The 21,790-nt window shown below is 48.1% G+C and overlaps 1 protein-coding gene across 4 annotated transcripts in view; it reads left to right on the forward strand.

Annotated features, from left to right (window-relative positions):
• Window positions 1–14,675, forward strand: part of NEGR1 (neuronal growth regulator 1) — a 176,406-nt gene extending 161,731 nt beyond the window's left edge. For 3 of the 4 annotated variants that reach the window (XM_056497836.1, XM_056497837.1, XM_056497839.1), the window contains one exon: window positions 11,232–14,675. In XM_056497836.1, the coding sequence (XP_056353811.1) occupies window positions 11,232–11,362 (131 nt within the window). In that variant the 3' untranslated portion in view covers window positions 11,363–14,675. The remainder of the gene's footprint in view (window positions 1–11,231) is intronic. The other variant, XM_056497840.1, reaches the window with a different exon arrangement.
• The last annotated feature ends 7,115 nt before the right edge of the window (window positions 14,676–21,790 follow it).

Consider the following 21,790-nt stretch of genomic DNA (forward strand, 5'->3'; position numbering starts at 1 on the left):
ATCAAGTTGAAAAGTAGCAACAATTTCACTCGGGCAGCGTTTGAACACTCGGGACTTCCATGAATAGTTAATGTCACGTCAGGGGCTGCAGACAAACGCTCCTGGCTCTGCAGAGCAAACAGCTCAGGCTGTGCTGAGGGATGTTTGCTCCTTGCAGACACAGCCCCGTGGAAATTGCAATCATCCCTCACGAGCGGGGATGCTGCGGGAGGAAGGTGGCACTGCCAGGGAGCAGGGTGACACCAGGGTGACATTGTCCTGGTTTGGAGGACAGGTGGTTGCCAATAAAGGCAAAAAAATGGAGAATGTAAACCCCCTCCCTCCAAATTATTGTAATTTTGAAATTAAGGGGCTCTCAGGCAAAGAGATGGGAATTGGAATAACAGTTCTTGACTAGGAAAATTAAACTAGAAATGCAGTATTACACAGAACAATCCCAGCCCTGCCAGAGTCAGAATCCAAGCTGACACCCGTCAGTCAGTCAGGGTGTTGGCACAGTCCCATTCAATGGTGGCTGCATCCTCCTGCAGGGGCAGATGTGGTTCAGCTGGAGCAGTGCTCCTGGAGAAGGTGCAGTTTCCTCTGAAGCTCCAGGGATGATGTGCAAAGGTCTGGTTTTCCTCTGGAATCCAGTGGAAAGAAGGTTCCTTGGTGTCCCAAATGTCAGTTTTTATCTGGGTAGGAAAGGCTTGGCTCCTCCCCTGGCTGGAGCATCTCCCAGTGGGATGATGGAATTTTATCAGCCATGCCCTGGGACTCAGTGGCCATGAACAGGAGATATCTCCTGGAGGGAGGATGGGCTGTGGGAAGATAAAGATGATTGCCCAGCTGGTTTAAAGATGGCCCATGAGCAGATAATGTGTGCCAGGAGATCAGGGGCACTGCCCCAGCTGGGGTAACAGATGGGACAGAATTCACATTTCACATCCTGTACTGCAGCCCAGGACAACAGGGCAGAGCTGGGAGAGGGCACAGCTCACAGAGCTCAGCCCCAAATCCACCGAGGCTGGAAAAGCCCCCCCAGAGCACGAGCCCAGTCCCTGATGGGTCCTGTCCCCAGTCCCCAGCCCAGAGCTCTCAGTGCCAGCTCCAGGAATTGCTGGGACACCTCCAGGGATGGGGATCCAACCCTCCCTGGGCATTTCCAATCCCTGAGCTCCCTTTCCCTGGGGAAACTCCTGCTGGTGTCACCCTGAGCCTCCCCTGCCCACCCTGAGCTGTTGTGACTGTAACATCTGGAATTAGCAAACAGCTGGACTTGGTTGCTTATTTCATCCCCCACCTTCTTCTAATCATTGCTGGTTAATTCCTTGGCTATTGGCACAGTTTGGGAATAAATTTCCATGGATTATGGGGTTTTAATGTTCCTATTAAAAGAGAGGAATACATGCACTAGGCAGAAACATGACCAAGAGGAACCCACCAGAAATGCTTAGGAAAATCAACAGAAATCTGAATAAACCCCACATCTTAGAAATCATCTGCCAGTCACCTCAGTGGGAGATTTGCTGAAAGGCTACCAGCACTTCCAGCCAAAAAACTTCCATCCTTGCACACAAAAAAAAAAAAAAAAATAAAATAAAAAAGGAAAAAGAGAGAAATCATATTCCAACCTGCTCGACTCCACATCTTTTGTCAAGAGCACAAGAATGATGTGGAAACCGTGCAGAAATTGGAAAGTTGAGTGTAAAAAATGATCATTCACGCCGCTGTATGACACTGCCTCAGCACAGCAGAACCAACAAAGTCTCCCTGATATATGAGAACGATCAAAGGTTGCCACTGAACACGGAGATTTAATGTGCTGCTTAATTCGAGAGCTTATTTACAATGTCACACATCACTTGGAGAAAAACGGCCCTGACAACCAATCATCTAAAATATAGGAAGAATGTTTAACAAAAGGTCAGAAGTACAAATATTTTACATATTAACTACTAATAAATTCATTTCCTCTCAAAGTTAGGAGGATCAGCAAATGTCTCCAAACCCATTTGCAATATTTCAGCACTAGACCCAACCTCTAATTACCAATGTGAGCTGTAAATAATTGTCAAGTATGCAGATGAGCCAAAAATTCTCTCGGATGAAAGTAATTAGCTCCCAAGTCAAATTTTTCTGTCACATTAAAATGCTTTTCCTTGTCTCCAATGTGACACTTACAAATGAGAGCCACATTGTCAGGGAAGCAGTTATTGCAGGCTGCCAGCAGGATCTGCCATGGCTGTGCTGCCCATCCCGCTGGGAACAGGGGATTTATCCAGCTGGGATCCTGGGGGGCTCCTCCAAACCTCCCCCATCCCCTGGTGTGGGAATATCCCTCATGGAGAGCCCCAGGGCTTGGCTCTTCCTGCTCCTCCTTCCCTGAGGGACATCCTGGGTGGGAAACTGTGGGAATGGGAATAATGGAATAATGGGAATAGTGGGAATAATGGGAATAATGGGAATAGTGGGAATAGTGGGAATAGTGGGAATAATGGGAATAGTGGGAATAATGGGAATGGGAATGGGAATGGGAATGGGAATGGGAATGGGAATGGGAATGGGATGGGAATGGGAATAATGGGAATAATGGGAATAATGGGAATAATGGGAATAATGGGAATAATGGGAATGGGAATGGGATAGGAATGGGATAGGAATGGGAATAATGGGAATAATGGGAATAATGGGAATAATGAGAATAATGGGAATGGGAATGGGAATGGGAATGGGAATGGGAATGGGATAGGAATGGGAATAATGGGAATAATGGAATAATGGGAATAGTGGGAATAGTGGGAATAATGGGAATAATGGGAATAATGGGAATAATGGGAATAATGAGAATGGGAATGGGAATGGGAATGGGAATGGGAATGGGATAGGAATGGGAATGGGATAGGAATGGGATAGGAATGGGAATCATGGGAATAATGGGAATAACGGGAATAACGGGAATAACGGGAATAATGGGAATAATGGGAATAATGGGAATAATGGGAATGGGAATGGGATAGGAATGGGAATAATGGGAATGGGAATAATGGGAATAATGGGGATAATGGGAATTATGGGAATAATGGGAATAATGGGAATGGGAATGGGAAGAATGTCCCAGGCCAGCTCATTCCTCAGGGCTGTTCCCCTCCATGGCTCCAGGGCTCCCCAGAGATGTTCCATTTCCACAGCACTGCACTCCTCAGCCTCTCAAAGAAACGGGACTGGAGGATAAAGGATGATATATAAAGCCAAATTTCTGCTCCCTCACAGTAATTTCCCTCATAAATACTCGGGATTGTGAAATGTTCCTTGCAGCAGGATCCAAGTCAGGGCTCTGCTGTTTCATCCTGTTACACTGAACTCCCCGTGCTCAGCTCCCACTTCATTCATCCCATCAGGGCACTCGAGGGATTCTGCTCCGTGCAGGGTTTCAGGGAAGGTGTTTCTGTTTGTCTGAATGAAATCCCATTGGAGAAACACCTGAGGGAAGGTTGAAAACAGGGGCTGATCCTGGAGCTGCCACTAAAGCTTGTCCTGCACTGTCAGGGCAGCTCTGACTCTGGTTCTGATCCTGATCCTGATCCTGATCCTGATTCTGGTTCAGATTCTGATCCTGATTCTGGTTCTGATTCTGATTCTGGTTCTAACTCTGGTTCTCATCCTGATTCCGATCCTGATTCTGACTCTAGTTCTGATCCTGATTCTGGTTCTGATTCTGGTTCTGATTCTGATTCTGATCCTGATTCTGATTGTGGTTCTGATTCTGATTCTGATTCTGATCCTGATTCTGGTTCTAATTCTGATTCTGGTTCTGACTCTGGTTCTCACACAGACTCTGGTTCTGATTCTGATGCTGATTCTGACTCTGATTCTGATTCTGATCCTGATCCCGATTCTGATTCTGACTCTGACTCTGATTCTGATCCTGATTCTGATCCTGATTCTGATCCTGACTCTGGTTCTGATTCTGGTTCGGGGGTAGCCAGGAGGATCCTGGACTGGTTTGGGCTGGGAGGGACTGCAGAGATCACCCAGTGCCATGGCAGGGACACCTCCCCTGCCCCAGGGTGTCCCAGCCCCATGTCCAGCCTGGCCTGGGGCACTGCAGGGATCAGGGGCAGCCACAGCAAATCTGGAATTCCATCCCAAATCCCACCCATCCTCTGGGAACCCATTCCCTGTGCCCAGTGCTGGGTGTATTTTCAGCAGCCTGAGATGAGTCTGGGGCTGTTCACAGTGTTATTGTGAGTTATTTGTCAGGGAAAGGTGACTCTGCAGGGCAGGGAGGGACGTGTGTCTCCTTCTGCCCCCCTGGACAGCCTCCCACAGCCAGGGAACCCCAAACCCAGGCAGAGATCCCACAGTTCACAATTCCACAGCCAGGGAGCCCCAAACCCAGGCAGAGATCCCACAGTTCACAATTCCACAGCCAGGGAACCCCAAACCCAGGCAGAGATCCCACAGTTCACAATTCCACAGCCAGGGAACCCCAAACCCAGGAAAAGATCCCACAGTTCACAATTCCACAGCCAGGGAAGCCCAAACCCAGGCAGAGATCCCACAGTTCACAATTCCACAGCCAGGGAACCCCAAACCCAGGCAGAGATCCCACAGTTCACAATTCCACAGCCAGGGAACCCCAAACCCAGGCAGAGATCCCACAGTTCACAATTCCACAGCTGGTGCCGTGGTTACCCTGTGCTCGTGGCTTGACTCTATTTTCCAACCTGCAAACATCACATTCTGTATTTTACCTCAGCCAAAATCAGCACCAAGATCAGTTTTGAATTAGACACAGGGCACATCCCAGCTGGGGGCTCAGGACTGAAAGAGGAAACACTTCTGTCTCATTTTCTGAGTGCTGGGATAATATTTCACTTTAAGACATTGCTGGTGGCAGGTCTCAAGTGTTTAAAATACTAACTTTTAGATTTTCAGCACAACAAACAGCTGATTTTTGCTTCTGCAGCTCTAACAATCATATTTCAGTCCCCATTTTCCCATTTTAAGACTCATAGAGTGCTTTTTTATTCATTTTAAATTTGGGATAGGGACAAATCAGCGTTTCATTTTTGCAGCTCCTGCCCTGCCAGCAGCCCTGTGTGGATGCTGGTGGACAGGCCCTGATAACTCCCCTCCCTTATCAACCCCATCACTCTTCTGGGCTCAGCTGAATCCTGCTGCCAGCACTCCCACCCCACAGCATGATAAAACCCTTCTGCTGAGCACCTGGCACTTCCTTTATCCTGCCCACAGCCCTGCCCTGAGCAGCTGTGCCAGATTTCCAGGGTGGAATTTCCCTAAAATCCCATTTAAACCTCCCCTGGTCCAGCCTGAGCTGTTCCCAGATCCCAAATCCCCCCAGTGTCCCCTCCTGGCAGGGATTGTGCAGAGCCAGAAATTCCCCCTGAGCCTCCTGTTCTCCAGCCTGAGCCCCTTCCCATCCCCTCAGGGATTCTCCAGCCCCTTCCCATCCCCTCAGGGATTCTCCAGCCCCTTCCCATCTCCTCAGGGATTCTCCAGCCCCTTCCCATCCCCTCAGGGATTCTCCATCCCTCTCCCATCCCCTCAGGGATTCTCCAGCCCCTTCCCATCCCCTCAGGGATTCTCCATCCCTCTCCCATCCCCTCAGGGATTCTCCAGCCCCTTCCCATCTCCTCAGGGATTCTCCAGCCCCTTCCCATCTCCTCAGGGATTCTCCAGCCCCTTCCCATCCCCTCAGGGATTCTCCAGCCCCTTCCCAGATCCATTCCCTGCCCTGGACACGCTCCAGCCCTTTTGTCCTGAGGGACACAGCACTGACCCCAAAACTGACCCCAAAACTGACCCCAGCACTGACCCCAGCACAAGATGGATTTTTTTAAACCATGCCAGGGACAGGGGAATGCCAGACTGGAGAGAACCTTTGAGTATCCACATCCAGAGGTGTTTCCCCTTCCCCAAAATCCCCACATCCCTAAAATTCCCAGTGCCCACATCCAGAGGCATTTCCCCACCCCTGGAATCCCCAGTATTTCCCAGGTGTTTCCATGGTGTCCAAAGCCCAGTTTAATCCCAGTTTCCACCTGGCACAGCCTCCAGCAGGGTCTCCTCCTCCTCCTCCTCACTGATCTGTTCCACTTCTCCCTTTGACCTTGAGGTAGTTTATTCCTTCTCTGTATATTCCAAGTGTTGCACCAAAAAAAAAATTAAAAAAATCCAATTTATTAAGGCTTTCCTTTAGCAAATGATTAACCTGAATATGGTTAAATGAAATGTTTATTAACATCTCCCTGCATAATCCATTTAACAGAATTAGTCTTGCTTATTCAGACAACCTGAAGGGGTCTGTGCTTTTGTCTGCACAGCATCAGCACTAAAGCTTGTAATTATTTCTGGTTAATGCAGCCCTGGCTGCTGGGAAATGCTGGTTGGTGTGTTCCAGCATAGCACTTCTCCTAATCTCTTGTATTAATTACAGATACTGATATAATATCACTTTGTTCCTTTCTGTTCAGATGTCTGGATATAATCCTATCTGTGCTGAGGGTGTGGTAAATATTTCCACCAGTGCTGGCTGGTGTAAAACATTGGGATTAGGTGCAATAATCCCCAGACTGGGAGAAAGGAGAGGTTAGAGGCACTGGGGTGGGGCCATGGCAGGGATTTCTCCTTCCCTGAGGATATTTAGGGTCCTGTCCAAGCTCCAGCCACTCTGGAATCCCTTCCCAGCCCTGGAGATGCTCTGGGAGCATCCCTCCCTCCCCCTGCAGCCTCTGCCTCTCAGGAAAATTCAATTTATCCAGGGGTAAATTATTCCCCTCAGTGGCTGCAGTGACATTTTCAGCTCCTTGTGTCTCCTGAATCCTGGGTCAAGAAATATTAAGAAATATTAAGAAATATTAAGAAATATTAAGGAATATTAAGGAGTATCAAGAAACATTAAGAAATATTTAGAAATATTAAAGAATATTCAGAAATATTAAGAAATATTAAGAAATATCAAGAAATATTTAGAAATATTAAGAAATATTAAGGAATATTAAGAAATATCAAGAAATATCAAGAAATATAAATAATTATTTAGAAATATCAAGAAATATCAAGAAATATCAAGAAATATTAAGAAATATTAAGGAATATCAAGAAATATCAAGAAATATTAATAAATATTTAGAAATATTAAGAAATATCAAGAAATATTAAGGAATATTTAGAAATATTAAGAAATATCAAGAAATATTAAGAAATATTAAGGAATATTAAGAAATATCAAGAAATATTAAGAAATATTAAAGAATATTAAGAAATATCAAGAAATATTAAGAAATATTAAGGCTTGGAGCTCATGTATGTGAGTGAAACAATTCCATGGAAATCTTTCAGTGGGGAGAAAAAAGGCAGCTGGTTTTTGCTGCTCTAAATATTTCAACCTTTTCGTTTTTCCCTAAACTCAGGGCTTAGTCTGGCACAGAGAAAAACATCCAAAAGTTCTTTGAAAATTCCCAGGTCCAAGGACAAAAAGTGACCTTGCTCAGGAAAGCAAGGGCTGATCAGTCCTTACCAAAATAATTACTCAGGGTAGATCAAGGACTGAGCAGACCAGGCTGAGAGTCTTTAAATTTTAAATTGGTGTTTATTTTTAAAAGTTTATATATCAGCACAAATCTATGGGATGTTATTAATATCCAGCAACAGCGTTTTGCTCGGCCAGCAAATAATTCAGGAAAATTAATCAGAATTCTGAGAGGGAAAAGAAAGGAAAAGCCTGCAGGAGATTATTAATTTTTAGGAATTTGGAAGAGTCCAGCCCAATATTTTAAGCTGTGTGTCATCCACTGGCCTGTGTGACACCACAATTGGAAATTAAACTTCTCCAGGTTTGTTTCTCCTTCAGGTTCCTTCCCCATCCAGTTCTCAGCCCTGGGAGCTGTAACTCTTCTCTATTATCTCCATTTTCCCCCCATTAACTCCCCCCTGCCTTTGTGCAGAGACAATCCAGGAATGATTTAATAAGCCTGGGGAAGACAGAGCTGGTTCATATGCAGGAAATCAGATTTACATAATTTTCTGCTTTTACAGCCACCTCAGCTCAAATTATCTTTAAGTTGGGGGAACTCTTTTCATACCATAAAATGAAACAGCACCTGTGTTATGCTTCAGCATCCTCACCCAGCCCTGGTAATAAATTAAAGGTTGGTTTGTCATCCTGATTTAGCACAGAAAGTCCCTTTTTAATGAGAGGAGGGGAAGTGCCCTGGCCTGCAGTTAGTCACAGTCATCAGGCACTAAACTAAGCTTCAAAACCAAGTTTAATCTTGTTTTGTTTTGGGTTTATTGCCTGAACCTCTCTGGGAGGGGGGAGAGCAGAGGGTTTGGGGCTGTGTCACATTCTCTGCAACGAATAAAATGAGAAAAATTGAGTTAAAAATGGAGCTCCAGGGGGAGAAACCAGAGGGACCTTCCTGCTCCAGGATTTGGGGTGAACAGGAATGGGGAGCTGCTCTGGGAATCCATCCCAGCCCCTCCTCACCCTCCCAGGGAAAAATTCCTGCTCAAATCCCAACTAAATCATCACTTAGGGCCAGGCAGGATTTGGGGGAACAGGACAGGCAGGATTTGGGGGACCTGGACAGGCAGGATTTGGGGGAACAGGACATGCAGGATTTGGGGGAGCAGGACAGGCAGGATTTGGGGGAGCAGGACAGGCAGGATTTGGGGAACAGGACAGGCAGGATTTGGGGGAGCAGGACAGGCAGGATTTGGGGAACAGGACAGGCAGGATTTGGGGGAGCAGGACAGGCAGGATTTGGGGAACAGGACAGGCAGGATTTGGGGGACAGGATAGGCAGGATTTGGGGGATCAGGACAGGCAGGATTTGGGGACCAGGACAGGCAGAATTTGGGGGATCTGGACAGGCAGGATTTGGGGGTTCTGGACAGACAGGATTTGTATGTCCTGGACAGGCAGGATTTGTGGGGACAGGACAGGCAGGATTTGGGGGAGCAGGACAGTCAGGATTTGGAGGATCAGGACAGGCAGGATTTGGGGGTTCTGGACATGCAGGATTTGGGGGAACAGGACATGCAGGATTTGGAGGATCTGGACAGGCAGGATTTGGGGGATCTGGACATGCAGGATTTGGGGGAACAGGACATGCAGGATTTGGGGGATCCTGGACAGGCAGGATTTGGGGGAACAGGACAGGCAGGATTTGGGGGATCTGGACAGGCAGGATTTGGGGGAACAGGACAGGCAGGATTTGGGGGACCAGGACAGGCTGGTCCTGTCGAGGACAAGGCTCCTGTCAGGTCCATCCCTGGGATGTTCCTGCCCCAGGGATGAGCTCCTCCCTTGCTCCTCCACACTGATTTTTGCGTTTCCCCTCCCTGCTCTCGGTGTGTATTTCCCCAGCAATTGGAGAAAGGCTTTGTGGCAAGCAGATAAATACAATTTCTTCAAAAGGACTATTAATGCCTTTAGCACAGCTGTCACACTCTGGCTTCTGGAGCTGGGCACAAAACTGTTTCCAGGAGAGCTTAATCCAGTCGCCTCCCATTGATTGCACTGCAGATCTGAGTGCTCATAACTTAAAAATGGATCAATTATTCAGCTGGGTAAAAACGCAGCACTCCCCTTTTCCAGCCCTTGCCTTAAAAGCAGTTTCATCCCTTGGGCTGTCCCTGGGTGGGGTGGAGCAGGGCTGGGCTGTGCCCACAAAGAAATTCCTCTGCTGTGAAAAACCAGGGCCAGGTTTTAAAAGTTTAATAAAAGGCAATAAGAGACAATAAAGCAAAATGTTACAATGGGGGTGCTGGGCATTCAGCCATGAGCACTCCTCAACTCAGAGAACATTTCTTAAATGCATCAACCTGTTGGATATTCATAATAATCACCCAGACTGGATAATCCAAGGATGGGAATGATTCCCCGATTATTTTTTAACCATTCTCTGAGTTAGTTACACGAACAAAAGCGTTTTACATCACCGTGTTACAGTCCAAAAAATCGATTTATCTCACTGCTATTTCTAAGTTTTGTGAATGGCAGAACTAAAAGAAACTATATTCACACAGCAAAGTTTTCCAACATCATAGATACAGCGTTCATTTGAATATTTGCGAAAAGCATTAATATAATATAATAGATATGATATGATATGATGATATTATATTATTGATATGATATGATATTATATGATTAATATAATAGAATACAATACAATACAATATATTATATTATATATGATATAATGCAATGTAATATAATATAATATAATACAATATGATACAATACAATATAATACAGTACTATACAATACAATATAATACAATAATACAATACAATACAATATAATATATTATAGTACAATACAACACAACACAACACAATACAACACAACACAACACAACACAATACAACACAGTACAACACAACACAATACAACACAACACAACACAACACAATACAACACAACACAATACAACACAACACAACACAATACAACAAAATACAACACAACACAACACAATACAACACAACACAGTACAACACAACACAACACAACACAACACAATACAACACAACACAACACAGTACAATACAACACAACACAGTACAACACAACACAACACAACACAACACAATACAACACAACACAACACAGTACAATACAACACAACACAATACAACACAACACAACACAATACAACAAAATACAACACAACACAACACAACACAACACAACAAAATACAACACAACACAACACAACACAATACAACACAACACAACACAACACAACACAATACAACACAACACAACACAATACAACACAACACAACACAATACAACACAACACAACACAATACAACACAACACAACACAACACAATACAATACAACACAACACAACACAATACAACACAACACAACACAATACAACACAATACAATACAACACAACAATACAATACAATAGGTGTTTAGAGCAGAGGATAACTAATGGCAACAGGGCTGTGGGGCTGTGGGGCTGTGGGTCCCTGGGGCTGTGGGGGCTGTGGGGCTGTAGGGCTGTAGAACTGTGGGGCTGTGGGGCTGTGATGGCTCTGGGGCTGTGGGGCTGTGGGGCTGTAGGGCTGTGGGGGCTGTAGAACTGTGGGGCTGTGGGAATGTGATGGCTGTGGGGCTGTAGGGCTGTAGAACTGTGGGGCTGTGGGGCTGTGGGTCCGTGGGTCCGTGGGGCAGTGTGTGACCCTGCGCTTGCCTTGCAGCCCCCAGCACAGCCCAGTACGGGGTCACCGGGCACGCCGAGGTGCTGCTGTCCTGCTGGTCGCTGGTGCTGGCGCTGTCGTCGCTCAGCAGCGCCTTCTGCCTGAAGAACACCCTCCCGCAGCACCTGTGACACTCCTGAGACACCCAGCGAGGCTCTCCGGGATTCTCTGGAAGCGCTGGCGCCCGACCCGCTCTGGTAGAGTTGGCTGAAAGCAGCGTGGGATGGAATCAGTGCTTACACGGGGATGATCGCCTTCTGTAGAATTGCTCATTGTGTAAATACTTTAATTCGACTCCTTTTTCCTTTTTTTTTTTTTCTTTTTTTTCTTTTTTTTTTTTTTATTAGCTGCATTACCGTGTGGAGCAGTACACATTGTCCTTTTCTAAGACGTGAGAACTCTGAAATTACTTTTAGAGGATATTAATTGTGATTTCATGTTTGTAATCGACAAGTTTTCAGAAGCATTCAGTCATGGTCTGCTGAGTCGCAGACTGTAGTTTACAAAAAAAAAAAAAAAGGATATTGCAGTAAAAATGTGCTTCTTTAAGGCTGCAATACAAACATTCAGCTCCCTTCTCAACTAGCATCCTATCCAAACTTACACAAAAACATTCGTTCTTTTTGAGTAAAAAAAAAAAAAAAAATCAAACGATATTGCCTTCAAAATATTTCTTCAGAACTATTACACATATCTAGATTTTCTTCTAGCATGATATTCAGGTTTCAAGAATGAGCCTTGTACTCACTGCGCTGTGCAGTTCTGCTCCTGTTCTCCCCCCTCCTCCCTGCCGATTCAGCATGGTTGTGCCTTCATGAAACACGACTCTCCTCTTCCTCTCCAGCCAACCTGGAATGTCCTTTGGGAAATGCTGAAGCATCCTTTGGAGCACAGGGAATCTCCCCGGGGAGGACAGAGGTGCCAGGGCTCCTCCCTCTGCAAAATCCACATTTCCCCTCAGAAAACAGAGCTCCAGCCGTTCTGTGGCACCTCCTGAATGTCACAACGTGTCCCTGCAGCCAAACCCCGCCTGGCTGCAAATGTCCCTTTTGTACCACTGGCACAGCCGGCCTGAACTGGGATTTCTTTCCTTGCACTCCATTTTGCACTGGTTTGGCTGATTTAGCAATGATAAAGGATGCTCTGAACCGTGAGGCACCTGCCAATCCCTGGAGCTTCAGGCAGAATTTAATCTCCACTTGTCCCTGTGGCACCTGGCTGTGCCTGGGAGAGAAACCGGGACTGGCAGGATCTGGGGAGCAGGACAGGCAGGATTTGGGGGGAACAGGACAGGCAGGATTTGGGGGGAACAGGACTGGCAGGATCTGGGGAGCAGGACAGGCAGGATTTGGGGGGAACAGGACAGGCAGGATTTGGGGGATTTGGACAGGCAGGATTTGGGGGATTTGGACAGGCAGGATTTGGGGAGCAGGACAGGCAGGATTTGGGGGAACAGGACAGGCAGGATTTGGGGAGCAGGACAGGCAGGATTTGGGGGATTTGGACAGGCAGGATTTGGGGAACAGGACAGGCAGGATTTGGGGGATTTGGACAGGCAGGATTTGGGGGATTTGGACAGGCAGGATTTGGGGAGCAGGACAGGCAGGATTTGGGGGAACAGGACAGGCAGGATTTGGGGAGCAGGACAGGCAGGATTTGGGGGATTTGGACAGGCAGGATTTGGGGGAACAGGACAGGCAGGATTTGGGGGATTTGGACAGGCAGGATTTGGGGGAGAAGGACAGGCAGGATTTGGGGGAACAGGACAGGCAGGATTTGGGGGGAACAGGACAGGCAGGATTTGGGGGACTTGGAGAATTTGGGGGAACAGGACTGGCAGGATTTGGGGGACCAGGACAGGCAGGATTTGGGGGAACAGGACAGGCAGGATTTGGGGGAACAGGACAGGCAGGATTTGGGGTGAGGTGCTGCTCACAGGTCACACCTGACTGAGATCCTCTGTAACTCCCTGGGGTGGCCCTGGCCAGCAGCCCTTGGACACCACGTGCCCTGGTGGCCCCAGGAGCTCCTGCCTTGCCCCAAAACAACCCCTGACAGCAGGAACAACAAAATTTTTATCACAGGATCCCAGGCTGGGCTGGGCTGGGAGGGACCCCAAAGCCTGTCCCATCCCATCCCATTGATCCCATTGATTGATCCCATTGAGCCCATTGATCCCATTGATCCCATCCCATCCCATCCCATCCCATCCCATCCCATCCCATCCCATCCCATTGATCCCATTGATCCCATTGATCCCCATCCCATTGATCCCATCCCATCCCATCCCATTATCCCATCCCCATTGATCCCATCCCATTGATCCCATCCCATTGATCATCCCATTGATCCCATCCCATCCCATCCCACCCATCCCATCCCATCCCAATCCCATCCCATCCCATCCCATCCCATCCATCCCATCCCACCCCTGCCAGGGACAGGGACAGGGACAGGACAGGGACAGGGACATTCCCTGGCTTTGGGTGGGGCAGCACCACTTTCACTGTGCTCACCCCCAGATCCATGTTTGAGCTCCAGCAGGTGACACAAATTCCCCATTTTCCCCATTTTTCCTCCTCCCAGCGGGTGAGCAGCACCAGCTGAGCACTGGGAACACTCAGCAGCTCCCAAATCCCATTTTTTCCAGCCAGGGGGACTCTGGGTTTGCTGGGCTCAGTCTGGAGGGTGCCAGGCCAGAAGGTGCAGTGCCTCTGCTGTCCCTGCTGAGAGAGGGCAGGGACAGAGATGCTCACCCCAAAAAACTACAATAAAAACCCCAAAAAACACAAAAAAACACAATAACCAACAAAAAAACCACAAAAAAACCAACAATAAACCACCAAAAAACCACAAAAAAAAACACAAGAAACCACAAAAAAAACAAAAAACCATAATAAACCACAAAAAAACACAAAAAGCCACAAAAAGCCACAAAAAACCACAATAAACCACAAAAAAACCACAATAAACCCCAATAAGCCATCCTGGGCCCCTCTGCACCTGCTCACTGCAGGCTGCATCCTTCCTCTCATCATTCCCAGCCGAGCAGTTGCTGTTTCCAGAAATGTTTTCAGGCGTTTTTTTAAAACCTGGGATAACATGAAGGAATTCCTTCTGCAAGGAAAGGGTCCAGGCTCGGTCCTGACACCCTGATCTCTCTTGTATTGCAGCTTTAAAGTGCTCTGGTTTCAATCCATTCCCCAGGAACTGTGGTGCTGCAGCAAGTCTTGTGTCACTGCAGTTTGTTGGAAGGGGAAAAAAAAATCAGGATATGGGTAAGCCCAGGCACCTGTGTGAAACTGGGAGGGGGTTCTGTGCTGTGGCTGGATCAAACCCTGCATTCCAGTGGGTCCTGAGATTTGGAGCCTTTCCAGCAACAGGATAGAATGAACAGCAGCTTTGTTAAATATGAAAAAAAAAAAAAAAAAAAAAAAGGAAGAACACACGGAGAAGTGTTGAATGTTTTTGCAGGGAGAGGCACTGGGTGACAGGGAGGAGATGCTGGATTTCCTCCTTGTCAAGCCCAGGAAGAAAAACCCAAAGCCACAGCAAGAGCTGGGTGTGTGTGGGTGCCAGGCTCTGCAGCCTGGATTTGGGGTTTGTTTGGGGTTTGTTTGGGGTTTGTTTGGGGTTTGGGGTTTGTTTGGGGTTTGTTTGGGGTTTGGGGTTGGCTGCAGCACAGTGGGACAGCTGGGCACAGCTGCTGCTGGGTGAGCTGGGCTGGCATCTCTGCTCCCAAAACTGTGACCACAGCCCCGGGAGGGGGTTTGGGGCTGGCAGGGACCCCCTGGGACCCTCCTGTCCCTTGTGGGGTCACTTTGGGTTTGCCCTGTGCTTGCTCAGAGCTCTGACCCCGCTGGTTCCACCCTCCCAACATGACAAAAGGTTCAGCTGGGTCATTCCATCAGGGCTGTGACACTCCTGTGACACTCTGTGACACTCGAGCCCTGCTGGACCCACCCGGGGCATCCCACACCCCAGGAACAAATTCCTCAAGGGTTTGCAGCTTGGCAGGACCCTCCAGAGCCAGACAGCTTCTTTTAAACTTTTCAACAAGGTTTTTTCTTTTAGAGTTTGTGCTGTTTTTAAGATCCAGGAGTGTTAAGCCCATCCCAGTGACTTTGTTTGCACGTTTCCTGAGCCAGTGTTGGGAACAGACAATGGCAAATGTTGTGCTACCAAAACCTCCACGAGCCCACAGAGCTGAGCTGTGAAGAGTGTGAATGCCAAAATATGGATAAATATGCCTTAAATTCTAAATATGCATTTACTTCTGAGGCTGGGTCTGCCTCCTGCCCAGTCTGGAGGTAAATAATCCACATTTCACAGCTCTCCATGGAGGGAAAAAAAAAAAAAAAAAAAACCAAGGGGAAGGGGGAAAGCATTTCTTTTAAAGGAATCTTCAGTAATTTTAGGATCTTTGCCATGTGTGAGGAGGAGGAGGGAGAGGATGAGTGTGGGGTTTGCTGTGCCACATCCTCTCCCGGGTCCCCCACACCCCCGAACCCCTCTGGGCTGGGGCAGGGGGGGGATCTGGGGGTCCCCCAACCCCTCGGGGGATCACATCCCCACACCCTCCTGCCGTGCTGCAGCTGCCAATGAGGAAAAATGAGGAATGAGGAAAAATATCAAAAATTTTGTCAAGAATTAAAAAAAAAAAAAAAAAAAAAAAAAAAAAAATTAAAAAAAAAGTGGGGGGGGAATTTCAAAAACAGGAATTAAAACTCCTGCGTTCAGGTTTAGCCCTGGGGGTCAGCAGGGCAGGGGCTGGGCAGGGCAGGGCAGGGATTTGTTCTGCGCTCAGCAAAGTCCAAAACCCGCCCGGAACCAGGCGGGGGCAGCCGGGGAAGGGGTCTCAGCAAATCCTGAGTGAGCCAGGGCAGCTTCAGCTGCCTGATCCATCAACAGCCCCGAGGTTCCTTTTTATTTTTATTCCTCGTGTTAGAAATGCGGAGATCAGCAGATTTCCACCTCCCGTGAGCTCGGTTCTGTCGCTGACGTTCCGGGGCACACGGAGCGTTCCTGTCGGTCTGCAGGATGAAAAATCTGAGTGGTGGGATGGGGCAGGAGCAGCTGCCACCCTCCCCAGCCCTCTGCCCTGGCTGGGATGGGCTGGGACAGGCTCTGGGTCTGTGCTGGGGGCTCAGGGGGTGCAGGGCGATCCCTGAGGCTTTGCTGGGATTTATACTGGTTTTGGTCCCCATCTCTTGGTTCTTGTCTCTTTTTCTCCTTCTCTTGGTCCCCATCTCTTGGTCCTCATCTCTTTTTCTGCTTCTCTTGGTCCTCTTCATTCCCATTTCTTGGTCCCTATTTCTTGGTCCCTATTTCTTGGTCCCCATCTCTTGGTTCTTGTCTCTTTTTCCCCTTCTCTTGGTCCCTGTGTCTTTTTCTCCTTCTCTTGTTCCTCTTCTCTCCATTCCCATCTTTTGGTCCCTGTTTCTTGTTCCCTATTCCTTTGGTCCCCATCTCTTGGTCCCTGTCTGTTTTTCTCCTTTTTCCCCTTTTCTCTCCTTCTTCCCCTTTTTCTCTTCTTCCCCTTCCATGGAGAAGGGGAAGGAAGGAGCAGGAGGAGGAAAAGGGGCAGGAACAGGATGAGAAGGAGAAGGAGAAGGAGAAGAAGGAGAAGGAGAAGGAGAAGGAGAAGGAGATGTTAGGAGAAGGAGAAGGAGGAGGAGGATCCCAAGATCTCTGGGGTGTCCCTGGCCAGCTCCCTGCCCTGCCCTGCCCCGGGGAGCAGTTTTGGTGCCCAGTGCCCCCCGAGCCCTGCCAGCCCTTCCCGTCCGCTCTGAGCCCCCCTGAGCTCCTCGCCCTCTGTTCTGGTCACAAAGGGCACGCTGGGGCACAGAGAGACGTTCAGGAATGAATCCCGGAGTTAATCACCCTCCTGGCTCCGAGGAGCCGCTGGCATCTCCCGGCTCGGGATCGCGGAGCAGCCACTTCACTCCTCGGGAAAAAGGCTCTGAGGGCTTTGACCTTCTGTTCGAGCCGGGAACTGGCACTCCAGGAAAGGTTAATGAGCAGGAGAGGAAACGAGAGGGCTCACACAGGAATATTTCTGAGATGGGAGCTGGCAGGGACAAGCCCCTTTCACCAGGATCTCCTCCACAAGGGCTGCTTTGGCCAGTCCAGGCAAATAGAAACACCCCAGCCTGTCCCCCATCCCGAAACTTCCTCAGTTCCTCATCCTCCTTCATCCCAAAACTTCCTCGGTTTCTCATCCTCCCCCACCCAAAACTTCCTCAGTTTCTCATCCTCCTCCATCCCAAAACTTCCTCAGTTCCTCATCCTCCTTCATCCCAAAACTTCCTCAGTTCCTCATCCTCCCCCACCCAAAACTTCCTCAATTCCTCATCCTCCCCCACCCAAAACTTCCTCGATTTCTCATCCTCCTTCATCCCAAAACTTCCTCAGTTTCTCATCCTCCTTCATCTCAAAACTTCCTCAGTTCCTCATCCTCCCCCACCCAAAACTTCCTCGATTTCTCATCCTCCCCCACCCAAAACTTCCTCAGTTTCTCATCCTCCTTCATCCCAAAATTTCCTCAGTTCCTCATCCTCCCCCACCCAAAACTTCCTCAGTTCCTCATCCTCCTTCATCCCAAAACTTCCTCAGTTCCTCATCCTCCCCATCCCAAAACTTCCTCGGTTCCTCATCCTTCCCCACCCAAAATCACGGCAGCGCTGCTGCAAATGAGAAATCAGATAAATGCTGGGAGGATCTCAAGTGAATGTCAGGAATTAGAGCTGCTCTAATTAATTAATCACTTTATTGTGTTCATTTCTTCTGCCATCAAAGGCACTTTATCTGAGTTTAATGCTCACACCTCTGGAAAAACCTGGGGGTTCTGACAAGTGCTTTAATATTCCAGTGGATTGCAAATATTTTGGAAAATAATTATTTCTACAGGCAGGAAAGCAAAAGCAAAACTCAGCCCACCCAAGCAGGTGCTGCTGAATGTCCAGAGGCAGCGCTGAAGTTTCTTATTAAAAAGTTTTTTTATTAAACAGCTCCAGCTCGGGTTCCAGGGTCACACCAGGGCAGGGATGTCCAGGGCTGGGGCAGGACCCCGAATTCCCAAAATTCTTCAACATCTTCTGCAAACTCCAAGGCTGGAGTTGCTGCCTGAGGGTGATTTAAACCAAAATTCAGCCTTGGGGGAAATGCTGGATCCAGCTCAGCTCCTGCTTTCCCACCAGAGCATCTTCCTGCCTTTCCTGTCTCTGGGATAAATTCCTGGGATTAACGGGAATTATCCTGTTCTAGGGGATGTCCCAGAGCCCCGCACAGCCACCCCTGTCCCTCCAGGACCCCTCCCAGCCAATTCCAGATGCAGATTCACGTCGCTAAGTGCTCCTGCAGATGTTCCTCGTTAAGGCAGCCCAGCAATCACCCCCAAACCCTTCCTGCTCTCAGCTGCTCCCAATCACTGCTGCAGGATCCTGCAGGGATATGATTTTTGTAGGAGTAAACCACTTGCTAAATAAGCCACCTGTTAAATAAACACTCCCACTCTGCAAATATTGTTATTTTGTTTTCCAGCCTATGCACAATCTGGGTTTATTTTAGATGAAAAACAGATAATCACTAAGGAAAAAAAAACCCAAAAAACTAAAAAACAGTATTTTGACTATTTGCAACTACCCATCTTGTGAGCACATCTGCTCCTTTGCAGGCTGGCAGAGCTCCTGCACTCGGAGAGATTCTCAGCTCCTTATTCAGCTGATGAATTTCCATCACTCCTCCCTCCCTGCCTGAGCTGCTCCTGCTCCCTTCTCCCTTTCCTGAGCTGCAGCTTCCCTGGGGACAAACCCACTGCAAGGTCCCTGCAGGGCAGGGCTTGACTCCAGCTCAGCCATAAAATCACATTTTGTGAGGTTAAAAACCGAGTTCAGCCTTATCCCACCTCAACCCTGAAAGAGCAGGATGGGAAATCTCAGGAAAAGTGGGATGGGATGGGATGGGATGGGATGGGATGGGATGGGATGGGATGGGATGGGATGGTATGATGGGATGGGATAATGGGATGGGATAATGGGATGGGATAATGGGATGGGATAATGGATGGGATAATGGGATGGGATAATTGGATAATGGGATGGGATAATTGGATAATGGGATGGGATAATGGGATGGGATAATGGGATGGGATAATGGGATGGGATGGGATGGGATGGGATGGGATGGGATGGGATGGGATGGGATGGGATAATGGGATGGGATACAGGGATGGGATGGAATGTACTGGGATGGGATGTACTGAGATGGGATAGGATGTGCTGGGATGTGCTGGGATGCCCTTGGCTGTTTTTGGGATGCCCTGGTTGCAGCTGGTTGTTTTTGGGATGCCCTGGTTGCAGCTGTGTGTTTTTGGGATGCCCTGTGATGCAGTTGGGTGTTTTGGGGATGTGCTGGGATCCAGTTGGGTGTTTTTGGGATCCAGTTGGGTGTTTTTGGGATGCCCTGGTTGCAGTCCCCACCCCGGCCAGCCCAGCACTCCCAGCCATTCCCCACAGCCCCGGGCAGGCTCCAGGCTCCCCCCTGGGGTCCCCTCTGTCCCTGGGGTCCCCTGGGGTCCCCTCTGTCCCTGGGGTCCCCAAGGGCAGCCCCCCTGCAGCTCCAGGCTGTGGGAATGCAGCATTTGAATTTGAACAGTTTGTTTGTTAAATTCAGCCTGAAAGAGGAGAAAGGAGCCCGGGGGGAGCAGCCCTGTGGGACAGCTGCAGCCTGACCCGTGGGCTGCCCTGATTCACAGAATCACAGAGAATCAGAAAGAATCACAAAGAACCACAAAAAATCACAAAAAACCCCACAAAAATCACAAAAAACACAAAAAATCACAAAAAATCACAAAGAATCACAAATTATCACAAAGAATCACAGAGAATCACAGAGAATCACAAAAATCACAGAGAATCACAAAAAATCACAAAGAATCACAAATTATCACAAAGAATCACAGAGAATCATAAAGAATCACAGAGAATCACAAAGAATCACAAAGAATCACAAAAATCACAGAGAATCACAGAGAACCAAAAAAATCTCAAAAACTCTCTAAAGAGTATCCCACACACAAACCTTAACTGTAAAAAAAAAAAAAAATCATTTTAATGGAATTTCCCAATCCTCAGCTTAGTTAAATAAATTCATTCTGATTTTATTGATGGGGCTGAAGCAAAGCCAGCAGTGAGAGCTGCAGGTGTGTGAGGCAGAGCCAGGAGTTAATCCGGGGTTAATCCCAGACCAGCAGCACCAGGGAGAGCAAAGCCCAGTCCCAGTCCCAGCCCTGTGGGAGCACAGGCAGCTTCCTCACGGGTGAATTCGTGCCTGAATTCACCCCAAATCCAAGAATAACCATGAAATAATGGAGTGCTTTGCGTTGGGAGGGACATTAAATCCTCACTCCAGTTGATCCTCACTCCAGTTTGGATTTAATCCTCACTCCCAGTTTGGATTGATCCCCATTCCCAGTTTGGATTGATCCCCATTCCCAGTTTGGATGTAATCCCCATTCCCAGTTTGGATTGATCCCCATTCCCAGTTTGGATTGATCCCCATTCCCAGTTTGGATTTATCCCCACTCCCAGTTTGGATTTAATCCTCACTCCCAGTTTGGATTTATCCCCACTCCCAGTTTGGATTTAATCCTCACTCCCAGTAAGGATTTAATCCTCACTCCCAGTTTGGATTTAATCTCCATTCCCAGTTTGGATTGATCCCCATTCCCAGTTTGGATTGATCCCCATTCCCAGTTTGGATTTATCCCCACTCCCAGTTTGGATTTAATCCTCACTCCCAGTTTGGATTTATCCCCACTCCCAGTTTGGATTTAATCCCCATTCCCAGTTTGGATTGATCCCCACTCCCAGTTTGGATTTATCCCCATTCCCAGTTTGGATTGATCCCCACTCCCAGTTTGGATTTATCCCCATTCCCAGTTTGGATTGATCCCCACTCCCAGTTTGGATTTATCCCCATTCCCAGTTTGGATTTATCCCCATTCCCAGTTTGGATTGATCCCCATTCCCAGTTTGGATTTATCCCCATTCCCAGTTTGGATTTATCCCCACTCCCAGTTTGGATTGATCCCCAGGACTGTATTTCACTCCCAGATTTCTGATTGTACTTTGTGTTACGACTAGCAGAGGATATTATATATATATATATATAAATATATATTTTACTCTTTTTTATTCCTTTCTAAGTAAATCCCCGCGGGTGCCAGGACACGGAGAGGGTTTTGGTTTTGCAGAAGTGGGTGACAGTACCTGACTCAAGGGATGCCTTGTTGCTGAGGACGGCAGGAGCTCTGGGGAGAGGAGCAGGCTCTGTCCCTGTGGGATCCCAGCAGGCAGGGATGCCCCGGGCAGGAGGAGCTCCTGTTCAAAGGGCACCAGAGGGAGGATTTGGGGTCTGAGAGGTGCCCTGAGATCGCAGGCAGGGCTGACATTCCCAAACCCAGCCCAGGCAGATCATCCCGAGCGCAGGGCTGCAGCACAGCCAGTGTCTGTGTCCCACAGACCCTCCTCGCCATCCCACTAAAATCCTCTAAAACA

This window comes from Oenanthe melanoleuca, chromosome 8 (assembly GCF_029582105.1).
Source record: "Oenanthe melanoleuca isolate GR-GAL-2019-014 chromosome 8, OMel1.0, whole genome shotgun sequence".
In the NCBI taxonomy this organism is placed as follows: domain Eukaryota; kingdom Metazoa; phylum Chordata; class Aves; order Passeriformes; family Muscicapidae; genus Oenanthe; species Oenanthe melanoleuca.